Genomic DNA, 23,017 nt, shown 5'->3' with positions numbered 1-23,017 from the left:
ATTTCCAAGCACTCCCAGGAAGCTCTGTTACACTTGTTTTGTGATCAACCTTTACAAAGCCATGATGGAAACAAGCCTAAGCAACAGCACATGTGAATACAACACCGAGGAAAGCTCGGGATGGTTTGCCTGGGTATACACACACACACACAAGTTTTAAGATTTTCCTGTGCCAGGAAAATGGTCAGACACACCTTTCAGGAAGGCAAGAGGGAGAGCTGTTCTTTCTTTTAAGACAGAGCTGTGGATAAGGATGTCTTGAAACACAAACAGCCCAGAAATGACACAGTCCAACGAGTGCTTCCACTTTAATCAAAAGCTAAGCTACACTGTGAAAGGGCATCTCTGCAAATGCCAAGGCAAATAAATCTAATAATATTCCCAAAGAATAATTCTGAGGTTAAATGAAATAGTTCCATTCAGGTTAATATACAACATTTAATCTCTGGCAGACCACTGTTCATATTCAGGTTCAGTACAATGAAGGTCTTCTCTAGGTGGGCATCCACCATTCTTTCAAGTCTTCACTCTTCATCCATGGGCTTGTTATTGCTTACAGTGGACTAAGGCTCCTATTAGTAAGAATCTGGATAGCTGCTCCCTTAAAACAGCCATAAGGTCTGAGCCCATGATCAGTCACACACAGACCAGCCCTTTTAAATGGGCAGGGCCCTGATCTAAGCCACAGGGAACACTTTTTTCCCACAAATACTCATTTTTTTCTGAGAGTTGTTGCCTTTCTGTAGCAATATTGTAACTCCTATTAGCAATACCCCCACTTTTCAGCCCTTCTAACAACCATTCTGTAAAGAAAGGCCAGTGAAAGGCTCTAAGTAAGACAGACAGTATTAATAGTACAGCTGAGTATCTGCTCCAAGTAATCCCAAAGCTGGGCAGGTTTCAAGTTCTCCTTCAGAAACACCACTTGTGATGAGCAGGTGGCCCAGCAGCAGCTCAAATTCAGCATCCAGTGCTGGAGAGGGAACTGTGCTGCACCTTATCTTCAGGAACAGCAGTGTCTTGTGTGGAAAAAAAACCCCTAAAACAGTGCTCAAAAGAAAGTTCCAGAAGGGCCACAAGAGGATGTAATGTGATGCCACATTCAGCCATCACACAAAGCCGCCACCACCAGCCTGGTGCCAAAGACAAGGAGAAAGAAAGTCAGCTATGGTGGCTCAGGCTGTCCACACAGCAGGAAAGCCAAGCCACAGCTAAGTTTGTAGGAGAGCAACAAAAGCCAGGAAGAGCTGCTCCTGGCATTTCAGAGGGGTTAGGAATGGTCTCAATCCCTCTTCTCCTTCAGCTGTATGCTTCACACAATGCCAAGGGCTTCCAACCAGGCTGTCAGCTCTGGACAGTCTGGGCCAGAACAGGATGGGCAGATCCATGTTCCTTCAGCTAGCAGGACAGACTGGTGTTCAGGAACAAATGTCATTTGCCTCTCAGATGCCACCACAGGGGTGAGCAGGCAGCACTCTGTCACTTCAGGTCTGTGCAGAGATGCATGCTGGCAGTGAGCTTGTCACACAACAGTGTCCCCTCTGCAACTCTCCAAGCCCCTGATACACAGCACTTCATCTCAGTCACCAAGCCAATTCTCCATTTGTCAGAGCAACAAAAGTTAAAGCCAGGTGAACTTGGCATCATGCAGGCTGACAAATCCAACAGGCCTTTGCTGTTCTCCCAAGGAAAATGCAGCACGACTGCTCAGAACTCTCTATCCAAACAGACAAGCACCTGCTGAGAAAGAGAGATCAGCCTTATGTTCAAAGCTGCATCCAAGTGTTCACTGTGACATATAATTCCAGTGTGCTTTACAATAAGAAAGGCACACTGGAATTGTAGTATCCATCATCCTCTCAGCTATGGTAATAGAGCTTTCATCAGCACCAAAGAAAGGAGCAGAGCTAAACTGAGCTCTTTGTATCACTCCAGAGCACTTCACTCAGGAAGGATTTGGGTAATTAAAGAGGAGGACACTGCTAGCACTGACCTAAAGAACTGCAGCTAAATACCACTTAATCACAATGACATGCAGCCATCAAAAAGCCAATGCCTCTGTCCTCTGCATCTTGGCTACAATTTACACCAAGGTTACACAGTTCACCAATTCACTCCAAGGAGTTCATACCCTTGCAGACCTTGCTGGGTCTCTGGCATCTATTTCAGGTTACAATGGTGATTCAAAAATATTTTAGTAAAGATTTAGGGCATGAGGTGAGTAGGAAAATTTGCTTCTACCAGCCCTGTATGTTGAAGAAAAAAGGAACAATCCCAGCAGTGACATTAAGAGCTTGTGGGATAACCACAACCTGAGTTTTACCACAGCTTCAAAATGGCTGGTGATCCTCAAATGGAGATCTGAATTTGCTCAATTCAGCTCTGCTCTGCAAATATTTTCTCTCATACTCCCATTTTTAAAATTGCATAGGAAACAAACTGCCTGCCACCAAAATATGAAGCATTGCTGACTGACAGACTTCCCACTTTGCATTCTGTTGACAGCAGCAGCTCTATATGAAGGACCTGGAAGTTCTGCCTTTACCAGATGCACCCAGTTTCACAACCTGGCTGACTTTCAGAGCCCACTGACAGCTGGGGGAGTCACAGCTACATGGAACCAACGCAAGGTTTAGCTGGCAGCAGACAGATAAGGAGACATGACAGCTGCTGACTGAGAGAAAAAAGCCTTGCACACATGGCTAACTACACCAACTTACTGCTAAATTCTTCAGTCCTTACCTCAAATTAGTAAAAATCAGCTGCCCCCTGTGCTCATTCTTTTGCAGCACTGTTTTTAAGCAGGCTAGATGAGAAGGCCCAAGTGTCAGCATCATCAGATCCCTGTTGTGATCACTGAGCAGACAGACCCAGAAGCTTAAGAGGTCATTATCTCACCTGCAAAGTTTTTACTGGCACAAAGCAGACACAAATTTAAAGTAATCAGATTTATACCAAGGCTTTGCAATCACTTTCATCAGCTGTTCACACTGAGAAAATAACCTTTACATAAAAGTGTCAGGGGCACACAAGTTATGTTCCAGCAGCTCCAGTACAGAAGTCGCTCCAGACAAGAAACAAGGCAGTTAACTGTGGAGTAACATTTTAAATACTTTCAGCAAAATCTTCTCAATACTTGTGCCCTGCAGAAACATTTATTCCATCAACAAGGCAAAACAAAACACAGTTTTGAAATGCAGAACTGTGGTGTACTCCAGCTCCGTTCCTTTCCTTGGATAGTTTTACTGCAAGGCTTTACATAAAATAGAAAATTTCTCCAAGCCTTTCAGAAGACAGGGCAACATTGTCTCATATGCCACAGTCAGACCCAAAAGAAACTTGGTAACACACAGGAAGAGGCCTCAGGCTTCTCTGGGAGTTATGCAGAGAGGACTTCCTCCCTCCTTAGGGAATGACAGCCCTCTTCTTCTGCCACCAAAAGCCAAACATGCTCTGACAAGACCTTTGGATACCTCTGTAAATGCTCTTGCATCCAGTAAGACTTCTCACACTAAAGAAAAGCCAGTCTCAGAGCTGCAGAGGTGTCATATTCCTGCACTCCTATCATCAAAAGAGAAGACTGGCTGTTTTTTTCCAAGCCTGACTTATTCCAGGTTTCTCCTTGCTCAAGGCAGGTGTGTCACCATCCATCTGAAATCCAGACAGCATTGACTCAGCCTCTGTGGAAGTGGAATGAGCCTGAAAAACCAGTCCTCACAGGAGCTTCAAGAGTACTTTATGCTAGTTTGTTTATTCCACAGGCATTTTAGTGCTGCTGCTTTACTTTTGCATTTGAGAGAAAATCAAAGATTAAAGTTTTTTTTTTAAGAAAAAAATAGTTTCTAGAAAAATACTGTTCTTAAGCACCCCTTATGGTGAATAATGAGACCTGTGTGTCAGTCAATCTGTTTCATCTGGGTTTTATTACAGATCCCCCCACTTCTGCATACCTTGGATGGGTTATCAGGATCCAGCACAACACTGGGAATGGGATCTGGCTAAAATGGAAGTGTTAAGGTTCTTATGAGAAATGGAACACCAGTGGCCTGGTTAAGCAGCCTGTCACCATGCAAGGTTTGTTTCTCAGCATTGTGCCACCCACCACAGCTGGGACTTTACAGACTTCAGAGATATTTAATCTCTCAGACTGAATAAAGCCTGTCTGTCCAGCCTGTACAAATAGAGGGAGCTTACGGGGTACCAGTCCAGTCAGTCTGCAGTACCCTTAAAAAATAAAAATTAACTGAGAACTGCACTCTATCCAAAGGTTACTTGATGAAATACTTTGGCAAATAAATTGCTAGTGATAACTGTGTACTAAGAGGCAAAGCTGTGCTTGCCCCAAGGGTGTGAAAGCATCAGCATAAAAGAATCACCACAGTAGATTTGCTTTTTCAACCCCAACTTGAGATCACATCAACTTTCATATCTCACCAGAAGAGGACAAATATTTGCAAGGGCTGGCAGAGCAGTGAACCAGCTGGTGCTTAAGCAGCCTGCCCTGGACTGGGTTTTCCCAAAAAGAGCAGCCCCTGGCCTGTACAGAAACAAATAAACCTGATCCAGGAGGCATCAGCTATGCCACAGGACTGCTGCAGCCTGGCAATTACACAGAACAAGGTGACAGAAGCACTGACAGGGAAGAGTAATTTTCATTTGCATAGCCCTCCATTAAGAGAAGAGCAGAAAGCCAGAGAAATCAGGTGACATTTTTAGCATCACCTTCCCCTTTTCTGGTGTTTTTTGTTATATATTTAAAGCAAATCTCTCTCCTTTGCAAAGGTGAAGAAATGCAGCAATAGTGTAAGTTTAGGTTGTATTGTCACCCAGTGGCAGAAAAGGAGAGAGCAGCAAAAGCTTAGATTCCGAAGTATCAATGCACTAAATCACACAGCTGCTTGAAGTAACCCCTTTAGTTCTTCAAGATGCAAAACCTCTTATTTAAAATCACAGTATGCTTTGGGTTGGAAGGGACCCCAAAGATCATCAGGGACACTTCCCATGAGACTGGGTTGCTCAGAGCCCAGTCCAGCCTGGCCTTGAACACTCCCAAGGGTGGGGCATCCACAACTTCCCTGAGCAGCCTGTTTTAGTCTCTCTGCTCCGTGATCTTGCCAGGCACAGAGGTGAGACTGACAGGCTGTAGTTCCCCAGGTCTTCCTTTCTTCCCTTTTTTTACAAAAAAAAAAAGAGGGTTATTTTCCCCTTTTCTAGTTGGTTGGAGTTTAACTGGACTACCACAGCTCCTCAAATACAATGGATAGTGACTTAGCCCCTTCATCTATCAGTTCCCTCAGGACCCATAGATGCATTTTAACAAGTCCTATGCACCTTCAGATGATCTAAATGTGATCTCCTACAGCAGCTGATTCTTCACTCTCCCAGTGCCTGCCTTTCCCTGCTGCAGCTGGAGCACTTGCTGGTGGAGACAGGGACAGAACAGTCACTGAGCACCTCAGCCTTTGCCATGTCTCCAGTAGTCAGGTCTCCCCTTTCCTTCCAGAGAGGGTCCTCATTTTTCCCAGTGTTTCTTTTACCACCCACATACCTGCAGAAGCTTTTCTTGTTTTCTTGCTTTTCTTGTTGTCCTTGATGTCCCTGGCCATGTTTAATTCTCTTAGGGCTTTAACTCCTCTAACCTGATCTCTGGCTGCTTGGGAACCTCTCTGTATTCCTGCCAGGCTACAGCTCCTGCTTCCACCCTCCAGAGGCCTCCTTTTAGTGTCTGAGCTAGTCTAGGAGCTCATTGTTCACAAGGCCTCCTGGCATTTTTTCCCAACTTCCTCTCTACTGGGATGCATCACTCCTGAGCCTGGAGGAGGTAATCCTTGAATATCAACCATCTTTCCTGGGCCCTTCTTCCCTCCAGGGCTTTATCCCATGGTACTCTACCAAGCAAATCCCTGAAGGTGCCAAATTCTGCCTTTCTGAAGTCCATGGCAGCAAGCTTGTTCTACACCCTCCTCCCTACTCTAAGAAACTAAAACTCCACCACCTCATGATGCCTGCCAAGGCTGCCCTTGAGCTGCACATTCCCCCTCCTTGTTGGTGAGCACAAGGTCCACCATAGCCCCTCTCCTCCCTGGCTCCTCTGTGAAACTGAGTTATTGTCTGGAATTCCTTTGTGCTGCCAGCCATTGCAGCCACAAAACCTAACAGCACAGGCTTTCCTTTGCCACAGCTGGCAGCAAAGCATTCTCCAAGTTTACCAAGCAGAGTATCTGTTAACAGAGTTATCTCTGCTAGCAGAGATGCATCCATGAGCTACTACTGTATTCCAAAAACTTCCACCAAAGCCTTCCTCATCCACCAACAGTAGATTTTACAGAGGCCATTTGAGTCCACATCCATCATCAGACACCAATCTTCCCCAAAACCTTTACCACTTCTTCATAAAAAGCATGTTGAAGAGGATTCCTGCAGCTAGCCCTTTTCTGCCTGGAATGGTCACATAGATAATGAACAGGAGACATTCAGGACCTGGTAAAACATGGAGGAAATTCAACAAACAACCCTTTTCAGACCCATTGGAACTAATCCTTAATAACATAGAAAATGCAACTTCATTCATCATCTGACCTCAATGTTATAAAGAAACACAGGAGCCCACAGGTAACGATCCAATTTGATTCTGCATGTTAATTAACAGTTAATTGCAATGTCTGCTGTTATTTACACAGGCTGGGACTGAAGAACCCCAATGGCATAACTAGATTCCTCGGCATGTCCTGGATGTTGCTGCCTCTACCACAGCACCATGGTATAACATTAGAACATGCATTGTATTCACTCTGGGACAGGAGGCACTAAAACAGAAATGAACACATGCAAGCCACCCTCTTCCACCCAAATCACACACTATTAAATTCCATCCATCACAAATCCTTCCAGTGTAAGAGAACATAAAGTGGCATTAAAGGCGACATGATGGTGTCTGTTCAAGATGATTCCAAACAAGGCTGGGCACAGGAAAATCAATGGATTTCCTTGGAGGAACAAAGAACTGAATGAAGATGCCTCACCATAATCCTCAGATATGAACAATAATACAGGCCAACTTCAGAGCATGAGCAGTCAGCCAAGACAGAGGACAGGTACAGCAAGCTGTATCTCTTCCTATGGCCACAGCACTCCTGCACCTTAAGAGACTCTCACTTTTTGTCTTTGGTCACACACTGTCTCAAGCACATGGTTCCTTTGCACTTCTGGAGTAGTACAGGACAGTGGGACTTCATCATGGGTGGGCAGTTAAACATGCTGGAGATCAAGTCTGGCAATGTAGGGAGAGCGGAAGGATCCCAGGTAAAGGTGTCCATTGTGTTCATGTGCCTCGCTGACATAAGCTACTGTCACTCCATTGGGATCATGGAAGCTTCTTTTGTAGGATCCTGTCTCACTGAGTTCAACAACAAGGCTGTATTTGGGTACAAACTTTGTCACAGTTTCCTGACTCAGCAACTGAAAGAAAAGAAAGAAAGAAAAGAAAATTAATGAAAAGTTTTGTTCTCCACAATCTGATCTCAGACATTTATACAGGCAAAGACCACTCCACGCTCCTCAGAAGCAGCAGCTAAGAACACAAGGACACATTTTGAGTAAACACTCTTGCACAGGGTTAACACATTAGTATCTGAAAAGCCAGCTTGAGAAGAAACAAAAGGATCAGCAGCAGCTCACTCTACTCCAGAGGCAGGCTGAAAGGCTGCCCACGTAAGAGGTAGCAGCTTGCCCTGGTGCAGCTGATATCAAGCTCCCTGCAGCATCACTCAGAGCTCCTGCACTGCACCAGGAGAGACAGGGACAGCATAGAGCTTGTTCAGCTGGAATGGAATCCTAAGCACTGCGTGCTGGATTGTATTTTTTCGAGGACAGAAGTATTTTCAAGTCTTTGCATTGTTTAAAAAGCACCATGCTGTTTCTTTAGCCCTTAAAAAAACACATTATCCTTCCTCATCCTAAAGCGGGGTGACACAAAAACAGGCAGAGTGAACCAGAACAAAATGTCACCTAACGCCATCCACAACGTACACACTGTCTCCTAGGGTGCCTAGGGCAGTCATGGGAACAGCTCACACTTCCCAAATGCTCTTCAGACACCTGGCAATAAGCAGTTTAGGCACTTCAGGTGAAGTCTTCACATATCCAAATGCAGATCCTGTCTTGTTGCATGGTTAGAGAGAGTCCCTTTTTCTTTCCTAAGATCAAGATGGAAGGCAGCTTAAGAGATGTGTACCTGCTACTCAGAGAAGCAAACGTTAAATTTTACTACCTATTAATAAATAAGGGCTGTTTCTACCAGGGGAAAGCAACAACAGTTTTAACCACAGCATCTAATGTTTTTTAAAATCTTCCTGTGAAGAAGAAGAAACAGGACAAACAAATATTTCTCACTTCCATTCCTCCAACTAAAGGTGATTATTTTTTAAAAAAAGTTCTTTTTATTTTATTTTATTTTTTTTTTACCTTAAATATCATCCTTTTAATCCATGGTTTTTCAGATAAAAAGTCCAACAAAGAAAATCCAGGATTGGGTCGCACAGCTGCCATAGCTACCCAATATCCTCCAGAGCTGCTTAGCCTGATATTGTCTGGAAGACCAGGCATATTCTCAACAAACATATCTGCTCCACCTTTCATCAGCCCAGACACATAATACCTGAAAGTTATAGATAATACATTAGAACATTTTAACTCAATCAGTTCACATAACAAATGAGAGTCACAAGATTTAAAAAAACCAGTCCTTCTCCCATTATTTTCATACAGGGAAATACAGCACTGCCACACACTTCTCCTCAGGAAAAAAGTCAGCTTACTCCACTATGCTTAAGGAGGCCCATGATGGAAAGATTACACAACCCAGATGTTTACAGTGAAATAAAAAAATTCAGTATTGAGGAAGGTCACCTTGTCGTTTTTAACCAGGCATAACTAAAGTGTAGGGTTTCTTTTGTCATTCCATTTCTTTATTTAAACAATCCCTAAACAGATCAGTAATAATTCCAAAGTCATACTCACCTTCTGATTCTGGCCATGGTTGTCTCCTGCACCAGGACAAAGTCTTCTGCAGGAGAGAGCTGCACACCATTGGGGAACCTCAGCCCCACCATTAAGACTTTCACTTCTTTTGTCACTGTGTCATATTCAAGGAGGCTGAAAATAAACCATTTTTGAGTGAAGATGAGTATTTATACATCTGTGTTTCATTCTTCAGGCATTCCATCTTTTCTCACATGCACCACGTTTAAGTTAAGAAGGCAGAATAGACAGGAAGCATTTGTTTATGAACACAAGAGAAATAACAAGGCACTTGAGACTGGCAGTATTCATGAAGGATTTGCGCTGAATGTAATGCTAACACCTTCACTTTTAAAACAAATGTTCCATGCCACTCTTCTTGAAGGAAAAAGGGGAATCTCATTTATTTTGCTGCAGGTGACATTAGCAACACCCATGCAATTATCTTCACCCTCTCCTGTGCAGTGCAGTGTTTGCAAAGGTGGGTTTACAAAGAGAAAAAATGTGAAGATCAAGGAAGTGGTGAAGTCCACTCCTACAACTGAGCTTACAGCAAGTTAAATCCTTTGGGAAGGAGATACTTGCCGCCCATCATCCGTGCCTTCCATAACCAGGAACAAGTAGTCTCGTCTTTGCCATTTACTGCTGGAGTCGGTGAAGTAGATCTTCCTCCCGTCCCTGGTCACTGTAAGATCGTTTACAAATGACAACTTCTGGCCTTCTATCAGAGTTTTGCTTGACACCAGTGTCTTGGTTTCACCTGGTTACAAAAAGAAGACACAAAGTAGCCACACCAAAACGTATCTCTCTTCACTTTGTGCAGATTTGGGTTACAGAGAAGTGAAGAGCTTTGCACTACCACAGTGAGATCAGAAGGCAAAAACAGAAGTACAGCAAACATGACAACAGGTTTTATGTACCAATCTTTTTCTTTTCCTTTCATGAAAACCGAAACAGCCACAACAGAGTTCTATTCATGGATCTTGGGATCCCAATTTTAACGACAAAAACCATGGAACACCAGAAGATAAGTCACTAGTAGCTCTGATCCAGACAGCCAGATACAGGGAGGAAGTGATTGCTACAGGAAAATAAATATCAAATTCTTGCATGACTCATTTTATCCAGACAACTTCAAATCACTTTACAAAAAAGACAGGCATTCTTTTGCCTGCAGCATCTGCAAAACTGCAAATGAAGCCTGGATTTGTCAGTGGAAGAAAACTTTGGAGCAGAAAAGTCATACCTGTAGCAGGATCAACTTCGTAGAGTCCGTAATAAGCATCTGCCACAAACAGGGTGTTATTTGGCCCCACTCGCATGCCAAGCGGTCTTCCACACGTCGGCTCATCTTCACGGCCTCCTTAGGAAACAATTTCAAAATGTTTTTCCAAACAGAAATAAACACAAGGCTTTCAGTGTACCTACACAGGTGTGCTGGGTCTGGCTGAGACAAAGAGCCCTCCCAGCGCTGTGTTTGCACAAAAGGTGTTTTGGCTACTGCTGAGCAGGGCTGGCACAGCATCAGTGTGCAACATTCTCCAACATTCCCCCCTCCTGCTGGCTGGGAGTGAGCAAGATCCTGGGAGGGGACATAGCCAGGACAGCTGCCCCAAACTGACCAAAGGGATGTTTAATGCCATATGGTGTCAGCTGAGATACGAAAGCTAAGAAAAAGGAGGAGGAAGGGGAAGCAATTATTATTTACATTTGCCTTCCAAAACAAACTCTACACGTGCTGGAGCCCTGCTTCCTGAGAAGCAGTCAGACATCACTGGCTGATGGAAAATAGAGAATAAAATGTTTGAGGGATTTTTTTGGTTTTTTTTCCTTTGCTTGCACATGTGACCTTTGATTCAAACTGTGGCTTATAAAATCTCTATGGCATACATATGGCACATACATTCATTAAAGAAATAATTCCTACTTTACATGCCATGTTTTCACCAGTTTAGAGATAATCATAGAATCTGTCAGGCTAGTAACTAACACCTTCCCAAGTTGGGGTAAAATTAGAAAATTTGATTTAACAAAATGCTTCTTCTCAAAAAGAATCAGTTTTACTGCAGGTTTTGGGGGCAGGGAGGGTGGGATGATTTGGTTTTTTTAATGAAATAATTTTTAATTTAAAAACCCCTTTCTTTTTCTGGAAAGGTCCAACATTGTCCTGAAACAGCTAGTTTCTCAAGACAAAGACACTGAAGACTTCTGTATGAGGAGAAAGAGGAATTCTGCAAATCTGAAGAATTTAGATAAATTCAAGGAGATATATGAGTCCTGAAGAGCTAAGAACTCCAGAATATCAGCAGTCTGAAAAATCAGCAAGATAACTTTTTGGAGAAGTCAGCTACAGCCTTCCCACTCCCAATTCAAGGAGCAGAAAAGTCCAGGCTCCCCATTACCACTTTGTCCCCAAAGAAACAGAGCAGCAGAACCTTCCCACCTCTCCCAATTTGTTCAAGTCCAATGGAAATGAGCAGGAAAAAGGGAATTCTTCACCACCACCCCCCTCATGCCTAAATCCAGCTTCCCATCAGCAGTCCTACCAAGGCTGTTCTGCCTATCAGGCAGCCAAGAGAGTGTTGCCAAATCAGCCCAGAGTCTAATCATGTGAGCATCCACATAAAATTACATAGAATAAATGATGAACATGTCAGTGAGAGCTAATAGGGACAGCAACAGTTCCTGACCTTAATTTCTAACTAGCAATCACACAGGGCTGTGGAACCTCAGGTGAGCTTCTGTATCATTACCACAAACAAAACTCCCATCAGTCCCAACAAACACCAGCCAGGCTTCTAAGACTGCCCAGGAACTGCTGAGATGGACATTAAGCTCCCCATAGAGATAGTTCTGTAATAAATAAGCTGTTCCCAGTTTTCCTCACTCACTTCCAGAAATCCCATTAAATGCAGCAAATAATTCATTCAGAAAGAGGTGTAGAATTCCATGAGAAATAACTGTAATTTAGCAGTGAGAAAACAAAAATACCATGACCAGTGCAGGATGTCTGCTAAAACAAGTGCAGCCACAACTCCTACTGTGCTTACAGACAGAGTAAGGGAAATAGGTACAACAAAATGCAAGGCAAAATTCTGTAGATGGAGATGGTGATACTTATTTTCAAAAATCTCTAAGTAAGTTGCTATCCTTCTGTCCTGGGTAACCCAAAAAATTTGTATTGTATTACATATCTTCCCTACACCAACCTGCCCAAGATGACCACTGCCCCTTTAGAACCCAGGAGCTGGAAGAAGAAGCCTGTTTCACCCCAGGCTCATGAAGGCAGGTGATGTGGGTCCCTTTAAAAGAGAGGGAGCAGGCACATGGAGCTCCTCTGTTCTCCCTAGGGTTTTGGAGCAGAGGCTGCAGCTTTTTTTGGCCAGGTTGCTGAGAAATTTGTCTGGCACAGGTTCTCTGAGTCAAGGTAGTACAAGGCAGCCTGGCAGGTTTGTTTATCTCCAGGCTTTGAAGAATTCTGTAACATTCTGTAACATATTTTTGACTGCTGTTGCCAGGGTCAGCCCAGTTTCTGGGCCAGGGAGGATAGTTCCTTCAGACCTTTTTTTGGCTGCTGCCACCCAGGACATCTCCACCAGCACCATCTCTTCTCTCCAAAAGTCCCAGCCACTGACCCAGTTCCAGCTGCCACTGTCAGGAGAGCTCCTGTCAGGTGGTGTGGAGCAGATGGATCGGCAGCATTCAACTGGTTTTGGAACAGTTCTCCAGGATTCTTCTGTTTTGTCCTTGCTCCCTGGTGGCTGTTGTTTGGAGGATAAGAGGCTTCTGTGATCATGGAGGCTTGGTTGCTTATGTTGATTTTTATTAGTCAACAGGATTCAGCACTTTTGTATCTAGTGGTTATTACTGTTATCTTGCTTATTGCTGTTTTATTTTTTAGTAATCTGCTATTTTTTCACTTACATCTTCTCACATTCATCTTTCCTTACTGGTGAAAAAGGAAGGGTTAAAAATACAAGGAGAGGTAACTCGTTTTGGAGTGTCCTGTCCATATAATTGTTTTAAACCAAGATGCCTTTCCACTCACAAATTAGTTCAAGTTCATTCACTCACACTTGTTTAAAAGTCCTCAGTTTTATGAGGTGGCCCTTCAGCTCAGAATCTTGGTGACTTCACCTTCCACAAATATTAGACCAGGTTGCTGCCCTGCCCTTATTTTTTCTTAAGATAAGATGCTTTTTCTGGATGGACTAATGGGAAAAGGAATGTTATTTGTGATGCACTTCACTCTTGTCTTCCTTCTGATGTTAAGATGCAGGATTTTTCACCAGCACATCATCCATGGTGAAGGCCTGGTAGTCACAAAACCTCCTTGCATTCTTAAATTTTACTGCTGGAAACTGTGTGCTTTGCTATCAACACCACCCATTTCCATTCTTTTGGCTCTCTGTTCTGCTCTTCCTTCCCATGTACATATTTTCACTCATACTTCACTGATACAAATACATCAACATTTCTGCTACAAATTTCTGCAGAGAAAGATAAACACCTGCAATCCAGACTGAACAGTTTAACCAACACATGCCCTTGACCCAGACATTTTCAGGCACACTGTGCTCAGGAGCTGTCACTCACCACAAGGACCATGGCCAATTCTGGCTATTGTTTGTATTTCCCCATCTTCGATTTTGATAATCTTCCCATCAGCTGTCCCAGTAAACAGAACATCTGCAAAAACAACTTGTGTGATTAGGCTGATCACAAAACATCCTTCTACTAGCATGAATATACATACATATAGTAGGGAATAAAGACACTTCACCATTTATTCACAGAAAATTTATTCCCTCTCAGCTGTCCCTTGCAGGAAAGTTTCCATAAAGAGTTTCCAATGAGACTGATGAAACTAGGCAACACAAAAAATCATCAGCTTCAGGTAATCCCTTTAGCACATTGTTAACAGATTCTGGTAAAAAAGTGTAATCTGAGGAAGGAAATTACAGTAACTTCTTTCTGAGTAATGTAATTTCTTACAAATATTTTACTAATAAATTAGAAGATAAAGCAGAAGGAAAAAAAAATTATATGGCACCTACTGAGTACCTTTTGCCCTGCAGGATCTTTCAGTAAGGGTCAAGAGTAGTTCCTAGCCTTACCCCTCCTTCAGGAGGCACAAGAAACAACCCCTGCACAATGCTGGGCTCCCACTATGGGCATGTCATGGCATTAGTAGGACAGGTAACTCATTAAGAAATTGCTCAGAGGTGGCATGGGTTTTTAACTTGGGAAGAACCCACCTGCCACAAGAGAAAAGTACAGGATGGCACCCGTGTTGGTTAGATTTCTTGCATGAAGAATCCAAGCCTTAAGAGTTATTAATACGGAAAATGAGGGAGTTATGAATATGGGATATGATACTGTGCAACAGAATTAAAATATGAATATACTATTTGTCAATTTGAGATTTGTTTTCTGTCATAAAAGCAATGCACCACTAAAATCAGCTCCCTCAGCAGCAATGACTTTTAAAAGAACAGGTAGTAACTTCTTAATATTAATTCCCAGTTAAGACCTAGCCAAATGAAAAATGGGACCACTTCCTCCAAACATAGGTACCCCCTGACTACATTACTGATACTCTCAGAGATTTTTAATCTGACAACAAGATTTATTTTGAACTCATGAAAGAGAAGAAAACCAGTATAGAGAACCTAGGTTTTCCTGCATAACACAATTACTTTTAGAAAATCTGCATGCTGGAAATAACTCTGTTATCTAAGAGGTCTACTGCTGAAGAAACTCCTACCAATGGAAGAACATTTAAAAAACCCTCTATAAAAGCTGATTTTGTCAGTGCTTACCCCCAATATTGACAATGGACTCTGGTCCAACCAGCTGGTTTTCCCACAGCCGTTCAGCTTTTCGTAACTTGGTGTTGGGCTCCAAAATACCCGTCAGGAGGGGAGGCTCCTTCAAACTACGAAACAGGAGGACCACGTGATCCTTTGCACAAAATGCAAACACTCTTGAGCAACACATTTGATGATTTTTTTCCCCTAGTTTGCCAACTCCTGCACACCTGACTTATGCTTTACATAAAGCATACTCCAGAAAGTGTTGCAGTAGCTTGAGCAGTTTGCCTTTAGAAAAAAAGCAGTTCTTGTTTCACAGAAGGAAAGAGTGCACGTGTGTAATTACAAGCTGCACTGACAGCTTAGGTAGCAGAAAATAATTTTCTAGATTAATAATTAAAGAAAGTAATTGAGCTCCTTCAGTGATCAGCAGGAACACACAACTGCACAAGATGGCACAGAAACAGCCATGGATATCCATGGGTGTGGGTAATATTGCAATCACTCCCCAGTTTCTCAATCCAGATAGAACCACTTTGCGCTGTTAACTCTTGTTTGCTGAAACAAAACAACAGTACAGATGGAAGGAGTTATGCTTCCATAACATTTGCTTCAAAACAAACCAACCATTTACCTTATGGGCTGAGGGTCTATAGGACAATCCAGGAGAACAGTCACTCCAAGCAGAGGCACAGCCACAGACACAGCCAAAGTCAGGAAGGTAACACGGAACACCTTGCTGCTGTAGGTACTGCCAAAACCAAACAAGAAATAGGATTAACATTGTTTTCACATACAATAGTCATTAAAAAATCTGTAGCAGCCTCTTTTCTTCAGAAAAGGAAATAGTAACACTTTTGCACAACCATCATACTCACCTTCAAGGTCCATTTTGAACATATTAGGATAAGAGAAAGGTCTCAGGATACTAGCATAAATGGCTGAACATTTTTATGTGAAGATTTCATTCATGCTACAAGTTACAGCTGACTAAAATAAAAACAAACAAACAAAAAAATAAGCCAAACCAAAATAAACCAAATCACCTGAGAAACAGGGGTTTTGTTTGGCTGGGGTTTAGTTGGGGCTTTTTTAACTTGATCTTTAGTTTTGACAATGGATTCTATCCAGCACAAGTTTTGAATAAAAAATTTCCACTAAAACAAACACAGAGGAAGCTACATGAATGGCTGTATGACTTAGTGATCATTGGTTTGAAACTTGAGTCCCAGAACACAAAATTAATGCAGTATTTTCTCTTTACCCATTAAAAACACGACAAACTAAGTAAAATTTTCTTCCACAGGAGAAAACCACACTTTGCTCTCTACAAGTTTTAGAGGAATCAATCAGGCATTTACAGAGAAAAGCAGAGAGCCAAGATGAACAAATCCTAGCCTTGAACTGGAAAAGCAGCATGTATAATTTTAGCTGTTCTGAACCATTCACTGTCCCAGCCAGCCAATTTCCTTGCAGGATCAGTTAAATAAAGACAAACAGTGCTTGGTGGTTCTGCACTAATCCTTGGACCACTTCCATTGTTTTATCCTTCATTAGTCAATCATCCAGACAGTAGGAAATATGAACAACTGCCCAAGAGCACAAATATCCCAGCTGGGGAGCTAAATACATGTATTTGTGATACTGATATCAGCACCAAGGTAACCTTAGGGATTATCAGCGAGAACAGCAAGGACAGAACTAGGCATTAGGATTTAAGCACTTCCTGCTCTAACAGTAAATGTGTTGAGGAAGCAAAAACTTCCCGGCCTGTGCCCCCCTGGATCTGGAATAGAGATCAGGGTGTAAAGATAAAAGGCAATCCCCAAGTTTACAAAAAGATTTCAGTCTTTGCCCTGGTCTGTCCATTGTCCTTCAAGAGATGAAAGCTCAACAATGTAAGATTAAAAGTACTGTCAGCAGACATCTGAGCACTTCTGTGACAGCTGAAAACAGCTCACACAAAAGGAGCTGGGAATGAGCAGAAACAGAATGGGAACTCATCTGCCAAAGCCAACCTAATTAAAGCTCCTAAAAACATGATTTAAGTAAGGGCCTTATTTCTGATCCTCAAACAAACTTGCAAGGAGCTGACAATAAAGAAAAAAGGCATGAAGAATAAGGTGACAAGCAAACTCACACTTCAAGCCTGCAAATTCCAAGACCTAGTTTAGACACTGCTGAAACCACAAGCCTTTAAATAAGCCCCAAAAGCTTTACAAAAAAATAAACTAAAAAGTCGTCCACTCAGAATCTTTCTCAAACTACACAACATTGGACTGTGACAATTGTCAGTCATTGGAGAGAATCACTGAGGTAAAGGTTCACCAACTGTGAAACAGAAAACCTTAGTCAAATGTGGCTCTGATAATTAACCCTACAAGGCCCACAGTCACAAATCTCAACAAAGCAACTTACCAGGAGTCCAGCTATAATTACAGAAATTCAGTTGTTAATATGAACTAAAAAGCGAAGCCATTAAACCAGCCTTTGAAGACAACAGCAGGCTGGTGAGATGATACTTATGGGTCACCATATCCAGGAAGCCAGGCTGCTTATCCCCTTGGCAGAAGAGCTGCTGGGCTGGAGAGAAAAGCATCTGTCCTCAAGAGTTTCTGCCGTGGCTACCAGCCAGAAAAAGGCCAGGCCCAGGAATTTCCTCCACTGATTTCATACAGAACAGCCCCTGTGAATACTCTCAGTCAGTGACAGAGCCCTAGAAATTCAACTGATTTGAACACCAAGAGAGGCAGAAAGCAGTCTCTCAAGCTCAGAGATGCTGATGCTCTCCTCCAAAAACAGAGACTGAGTACAAACCATCAGTCTTTCATTTTGATGACCCCAAAGGGCAGAAATAAGAATCTGAAAAGTACTCAAATCAGAAGAGATATAATAGATGGTGAACAAAAGTATTACAAGTTAGCTGATAACTTATGCAATGAAAGGGAAAGCAAATACTACCACTTCCTTATTACAGCTATTGCCTTTAGTCACAATGAAGTGATTTTTTAAAAATAAAATACTTAAACTCGTAATTGTAAATATATATATATATATATATATATATATTTAACTTAGCTATTAACAGACTGTTTATGAGGTCAGATACATGTAGATCAGTCGACAAACTGCAGATTACTCTTTAAACTATTACCAGGACATAAACAGACTAACCACAATTACACAGGACTTAATCACACCCACAATAAACCCGTACAAGCCACAATGGGATAACTGCTATTTCTTGCCTGGCAAAAGATGAAGGGAAGGGGAAGGGGAAGGGGCTGTCCCAACCCCTCCTCACCGTCAGCCTCCTCCAGCAGCAGGAGCAGGAGCACTGGGGCTGACCCGCGGGTGCCCAGCACCAGCCAGGCCGGGAAACCGCGGCCTCGCTCCGCACGCCCGCAGCGGCCTCTGCTCAGCCTCGGGGCAGTCCCCCAGCCCTTCCAGCCCCTCCTCGGGCACTCCGAGCCCAACCCGCCTCTCCGCCGGCCGGGCCGCGCCACGCGGGCGGTGCCGGTGCCTCCCAGGGCCCTCCCGGGCAGCGCTCCCCGGCGCCGGGCCCAGCCCCGGCCCTGCAGCCGCGGGGTCACGGCGGCCGCCCCGCCCGGGCACCCACCTGCCCTCCTTGGCCTCCTGCGCCGGGCTGTCCTCAGTGATGACCTGCGGGCGGAGCGGCCGCCGCTGCCGCAGCCCCTCCGCCTCATTCATCCCGATCCCGATCCCGATCCCGCCGCCGCCGCCGCCGCCGCCGCCGCCGCCACCGCCACCGCCGCCGCGCACCGGAACCGCGGCCCCGCCCCTCAAGCCCGACCCCGCCCTCTACCCCCAGGCCGCGCCCATCACACACTGACCCACTGGACCCGCCCACCACCCGGGCCACGCCCATCACCACAAAGCCACGCCCACATCCAGGACCACGCCCATGATCACAAGGCCACGCCCACCCCACGAGGCCACGCCCATGACCCCAGGAGCGCGCTCTTCATCCCGGTGATGCCCGTTTCAGGACCCCGCGGTCATTCCCACGGCGACCTGCAGCCCCTGGGAGCGCAGAAAACCTTTGCATAAACCCCTTGACTGTGATGCATGTCCTGCATATGCCAGAAATTATTTCCTTGCACAAGAAAGTTTTGGGATTTTTGTCGTTTGGGTACACTGCCATACACAGTGATGCTCTCGCTCATTCACTGGACCTCAGCTACAGACATTTTTGGGGATTTTGACACGTATCTGAGCTTTTTAAACAGATTTCACTGACACGAAGACTTAGGCAGAACAGTGTTTCCTGTCACCTTTTCTTTGTAACTACAAAAAAGGTACAACCAAATTTCCTCTCTAATATGAAAAAGTCTTCAACAAAAATCGTATGATTTTCTGATTAGCCAAAGTGTCACTCACTCTCACCATAGTCAAGTTACTTGAGTATCCTTTTCCTGCTTGAAGCCAAGATTCAGCTTCAGATTGATTTTTAAATATCTGCTTTTAAAAACAGGTCTATGAACTAAAATTAAAATTTTGCATAAAATTAAGTGGTGCATGTTTTTTTTTTTTTTAAACCATGGTGGTGCCTGATAAAAAAATTACAGTGATTTATCCTATTACGTACATGTGCAAATTTATTGAAGTTCCTTTTATATAATTTTGCTTACAGAAAGTTATTTACTACAGGTAATAAAAGTTTTTTTTAAATTACATTTACCATAGCTTAAGAAAACAATATCAGAGACACAGTTCCTGTCTCTTGTGGTGTGAAAGCTGTTTTGGGGAGTGGGTGTAAAACCTCCCTAGTGTGTGGATGGAGAGCATATTGCACTGTCTGTACATAACTGTTTTCTGCTGGGCAAAATCCTCAATATTAGAAGAAAATACTTTGATTGTGCTTTTACATTTTTAATATTTCATAAAATCTTAATCAGTGAAAAATTTTGAGAGGTTTTGTTTTCAAACATCTGTTCTACCTTTTTGCACATAAGAATGAAAGCCATAGCAATGTTATAGCATATCACAAAAAAATATTTTATGCCCCATCATGGGAGTGAGGAAAGATTTAGAAGAAAAACCTGAAATTGCCAAGCTGCATTGGTGCTCCAGTTGCATTTCTGAGGAGTGTGTGTAGTTGTCATATTCTCATTATGACAATATACAATCCATCTTTCCCCTCAGAACACCATCCAGCGCTGTATCCAAATGTTTCAAGTCATTTTCCTTTGGTACCTTGAGGCGATTTGTTCCCCTGCCACCTGAACCGGGACAGGGAAAGACACGATCCGTTTGCAGTCACAGGCAGAGGGATCACAGCAGAATCTCTTGTCTTTCCCAGTACTGCAGATCCAATTGCAGACTCTTGGTGGAGCAGGAGATCTATAAGTTGCTTGTCACTGCAAGCTGTTGGCTCTGCCTGTTCATAAGGAGTGCCTGGTGGAAAAATCACATTTTTGCACTTGCTTTTCTGCTTACCCTCTCTATAAGAGATTGTAGGAGGGCAATGATTCAGGCAGTTCGTGCACCCTTCAGTTCCCTCCTTGCCCAGGGCCACAGAAAGGGAAGCTGCACATGCAGCAGTAGTGCCTTAAAGAACAGCTGCTGGATCATAAGCCCATCCTGTGGACCTGTGTGAATTGCAAATGGAGATGACTTGCAATTGAAAATGAGAATTTTGAGGCAGTAATATTTCCCCTGTATAAAATATTTCTTCTTTGGGAGACACAGTGCGGAGAAAATGTCACTCTGCACAACAGCTGTACTAAATGCTGTTGAAGATGCTCAGAAGATATATTGAAGATTAGTATTAAATATTTAATATTCATCCAAAGGGTGAGAAACATGGCTGATCATATATTTACCAATGGGTCCAACATATAAACGGGGAAAGATACACACAGCACCTTGTTCCCTCTACATAACCAGATGTTCACATGATCCATGTGTCTGGAGATTCCTGAGGCTTGGACTGTGCACACATGAGCTTTTCTGTTCTCCCTAGGACAACATTCCCAGAAGTCTACCTCATGGTGCTTGTGTTCTCTGCTGGAGCTGTGTATTGCTAGGTTTAGTCAGCCTGACTAAGGGCCTTCTTTCTCCTGTATTTCAAAAGAATTTCTGTATTTCTTCTGTATTTCAAAAGAATTAATGTATTTCTGTATTACAGAAAGAGAACCACCTAAACCTTAGAATCAGATTAAATGAGTTCCTGTCAGAAGTACTGTAATACATGGCAGATGTATAGATTAGGAATAGAGGTGGAAATTAATGAGCAGAGAGGAAAAAACGTTTGAACACAGATGTAAAATTTCAACATATTTGGCAACACTACTTTTAAAAAAAACACTAATCCATGCTATAAGTATAGAAAATAATATAATAGCCTTTCTACTGGCAAGAGAGATGATGCCCTACAAAGTTCCTCAAATATGATGATGATGCAAGGACCCAAAGCAGAACTATTTCATGTTCTTTCCAACTTCTGATTTTACAATCTTATCAAGACTGTGAAAGCAAAGTGATACTGTAGACAGAAGATGGACATTAGAGTCACACAGCAATTTCTGGACATGTTTAATCTGCTTAACATGGCCTTCAGGGAATGGGAACTTTGACAGGCCAGAAATTCTGAACTCCCACCAGAACAAATGGAAATTGCAAGTCTTAGCAGCAAATGAGACTGAATATGTGGAAATGCAAATCTGAAAATGATTGAGAAGGACATTATAGCTCCAGCAGTCCTTGATTGTACATCTGTATGGTTAGTCTAAATGATGCAGAAGAGATGGGATCAGATGCAGAAGAGCATGAAAATCTACAGCCAAATGAAAAGATGGTTTTAAACATTTGATCCTTCTTGGCCCAGTTACAGGAAGACAACTAACAAACAATTCCATGGAAATCAATGTGACTGTAGTAATGCAATGTCAGTAAAGTCATGAAAAGATATCAGCCCACAGGATACAAGACTGTCATAAAAAGTATTGTCTATTCCACCTGTTTCAACATTCCCTAAAAACCACTGGAATTTTAAGATAAACTTCATGTATTCTCACTTTGCAGTGCAAGTAAGGCATTCCTGGGAGAAATGGATGCTCTGCTGTCACAGGCACATGCCTGAAGCTGTGCTGCAGACTGGGGCACAAAACAGCAAAAAGATTCCCCAGGAGATGCCTGATATTTGCAAACCATATCCTGGGCTGCACCTGGATCAGCATGGCCCGAAGGTGGAGGACAGTGATTCTTCCCCTCCGTGCCATTAACATTCCACCTGCAATACTTCATCCAGCTCTGCTGGGCTCCGCAGCACGTACAGCAAGGACATGGATGTGCTGGAGCAGGTGCTGAGGAGGACCACCAAGATGATGTGAGGGGTGGAGCACCTCTCCTGCAAGGAAAGCCTGAGACAGATGGGCTTCAGCCTGGAAAAGAGACTTAGGCTTAGGCTTGGCTGAACTGTGGCCCTCCAGTACCTGACAGCAACCTGCAAGAAAGCCAAACAGGGACTTTGTACCAGGGCAGGCAGGAACAGGACAAGGAAGAATGGATCCAAGCTGAACGAGAGTAGGTTTAGATGACGGATTCAGAAAAAGAGCTCTCCTGGAAAAGATTTCCCAGAGAAGGTGTGGATGCCCCATCCCTGACAGTGTTCAAGGCCAGGCTGGATGGAGCTCGAGACAAGCTGGTCTAGTGCAAGGGGGCCACAGCCACAGCAGGAGGTTGCAACGATGTGATTTTTCAGGTGCCTTCCAAGCCAAACCATGCTGTGACTTCATGATTCTGGGATACCTCCCCTCCTCGGTCTCTGCCAGAAAAAGGAACTTGGGAGCAAGTTCCACATTGTAGACTCGGTCCTTTGGCAGCCTGCAACTGTCTGAACAGAGGATGAAAAGAGATGCCATAACTGACACAATTTATCCTTTCTACTTGAAAATTAAAGGCTCCACTCTTGTCCACTCTCACATAAACATCAGGACAGGGAATTCTCCCCAGGGAAATGCTTCATCTCACTCAAGGAAGAAGAAACCTACAAGCCGACATTTTTATGCATTTCTGTATTGATTTATTTGGTTATTTCTTTCACAGGTATTTATTTCTCTGCTTGTTTCTTTCGTTCCGCGGAGCGCGCGGCGGCTCCTCCGTTGGGCTCGCTGAGGAAACGGACGAACGGCCGCGCGCTCCGGCGGCTCGGCAGCGGCAGC

The 23,017-nt window shown here is 43.5% G+C and overlaps 1 protein-coding gene across 8 annotated transcripts; it reads right to left on the bottom strand.

The window, feature by feature from the left end:
• Positions 1-295: 295 nt before the first annotated feature.
• On the bottom strand, positions 296-18,637 carry APMAP (adipocyte plasma membrane associated protein). 8 transcript variants are annotated; one of them, XR_001520569.2, is made up of 10 exons: positions 18,451-18,637; positions 15,466-15,582; positions 14,841-14,956; positions 13,615-13,707; positions 10,265-10,381; positions 9,604-9,778; positions 9,019-9,153; positions 8,464-8,656; positions 8,029-8,195; positions 296-7,458 (listed from the first exon to the last, which is right to left on the bottom strand). XR_001520569.2 is itself a non-coding variant. In XM_015622450.2 (9 exons), exons 1-9 carry the CDS (start codon positions 18,540-18,542, stop codon positions 7,249-7,251), a joined length of 1,248 nt encoding a protein of 415 aa, XP_015477936.1. In that variant the 5' UTR covers positions 18,543-18,637; the 3' UTR covers positions 296-7,248. The 8 variants fall into 8 exon arrangements, 3 of the variants coding, with proteins under 3 accessions (XP_015477936.1, XP_015477937.1, XP_015477938.1); XR_004496680.1 differs by lacking the exon at positions 8,029-8,195 and having other exon boundaries at positions 296-1,740; positions 2,743-7,458; XR_004496681.1 differs by lacking the exon at positions 8,029-8,195 and having other exon boundaries at positions 296-1,737; positions 2,743-7,458.
• Between the last annotated feature and the right edge of the window lie 4,380 nt (positions 18,638-23,017).

Source organism: Parus major, chromosome 3 (genome assembly GCF_001522545.3).
Source record: "Parus major isolate Abel chromosome 3, Parus_major1.1, whole genome shotgun sequence".
NCBI lineage: Eukaryota > Metazoa > Chordata > Aves > Passeriformes > Paridae > Parus > Parus major.
This window is presented reverse-complemented; position numbering and strand designations above follow the sequence as displayed.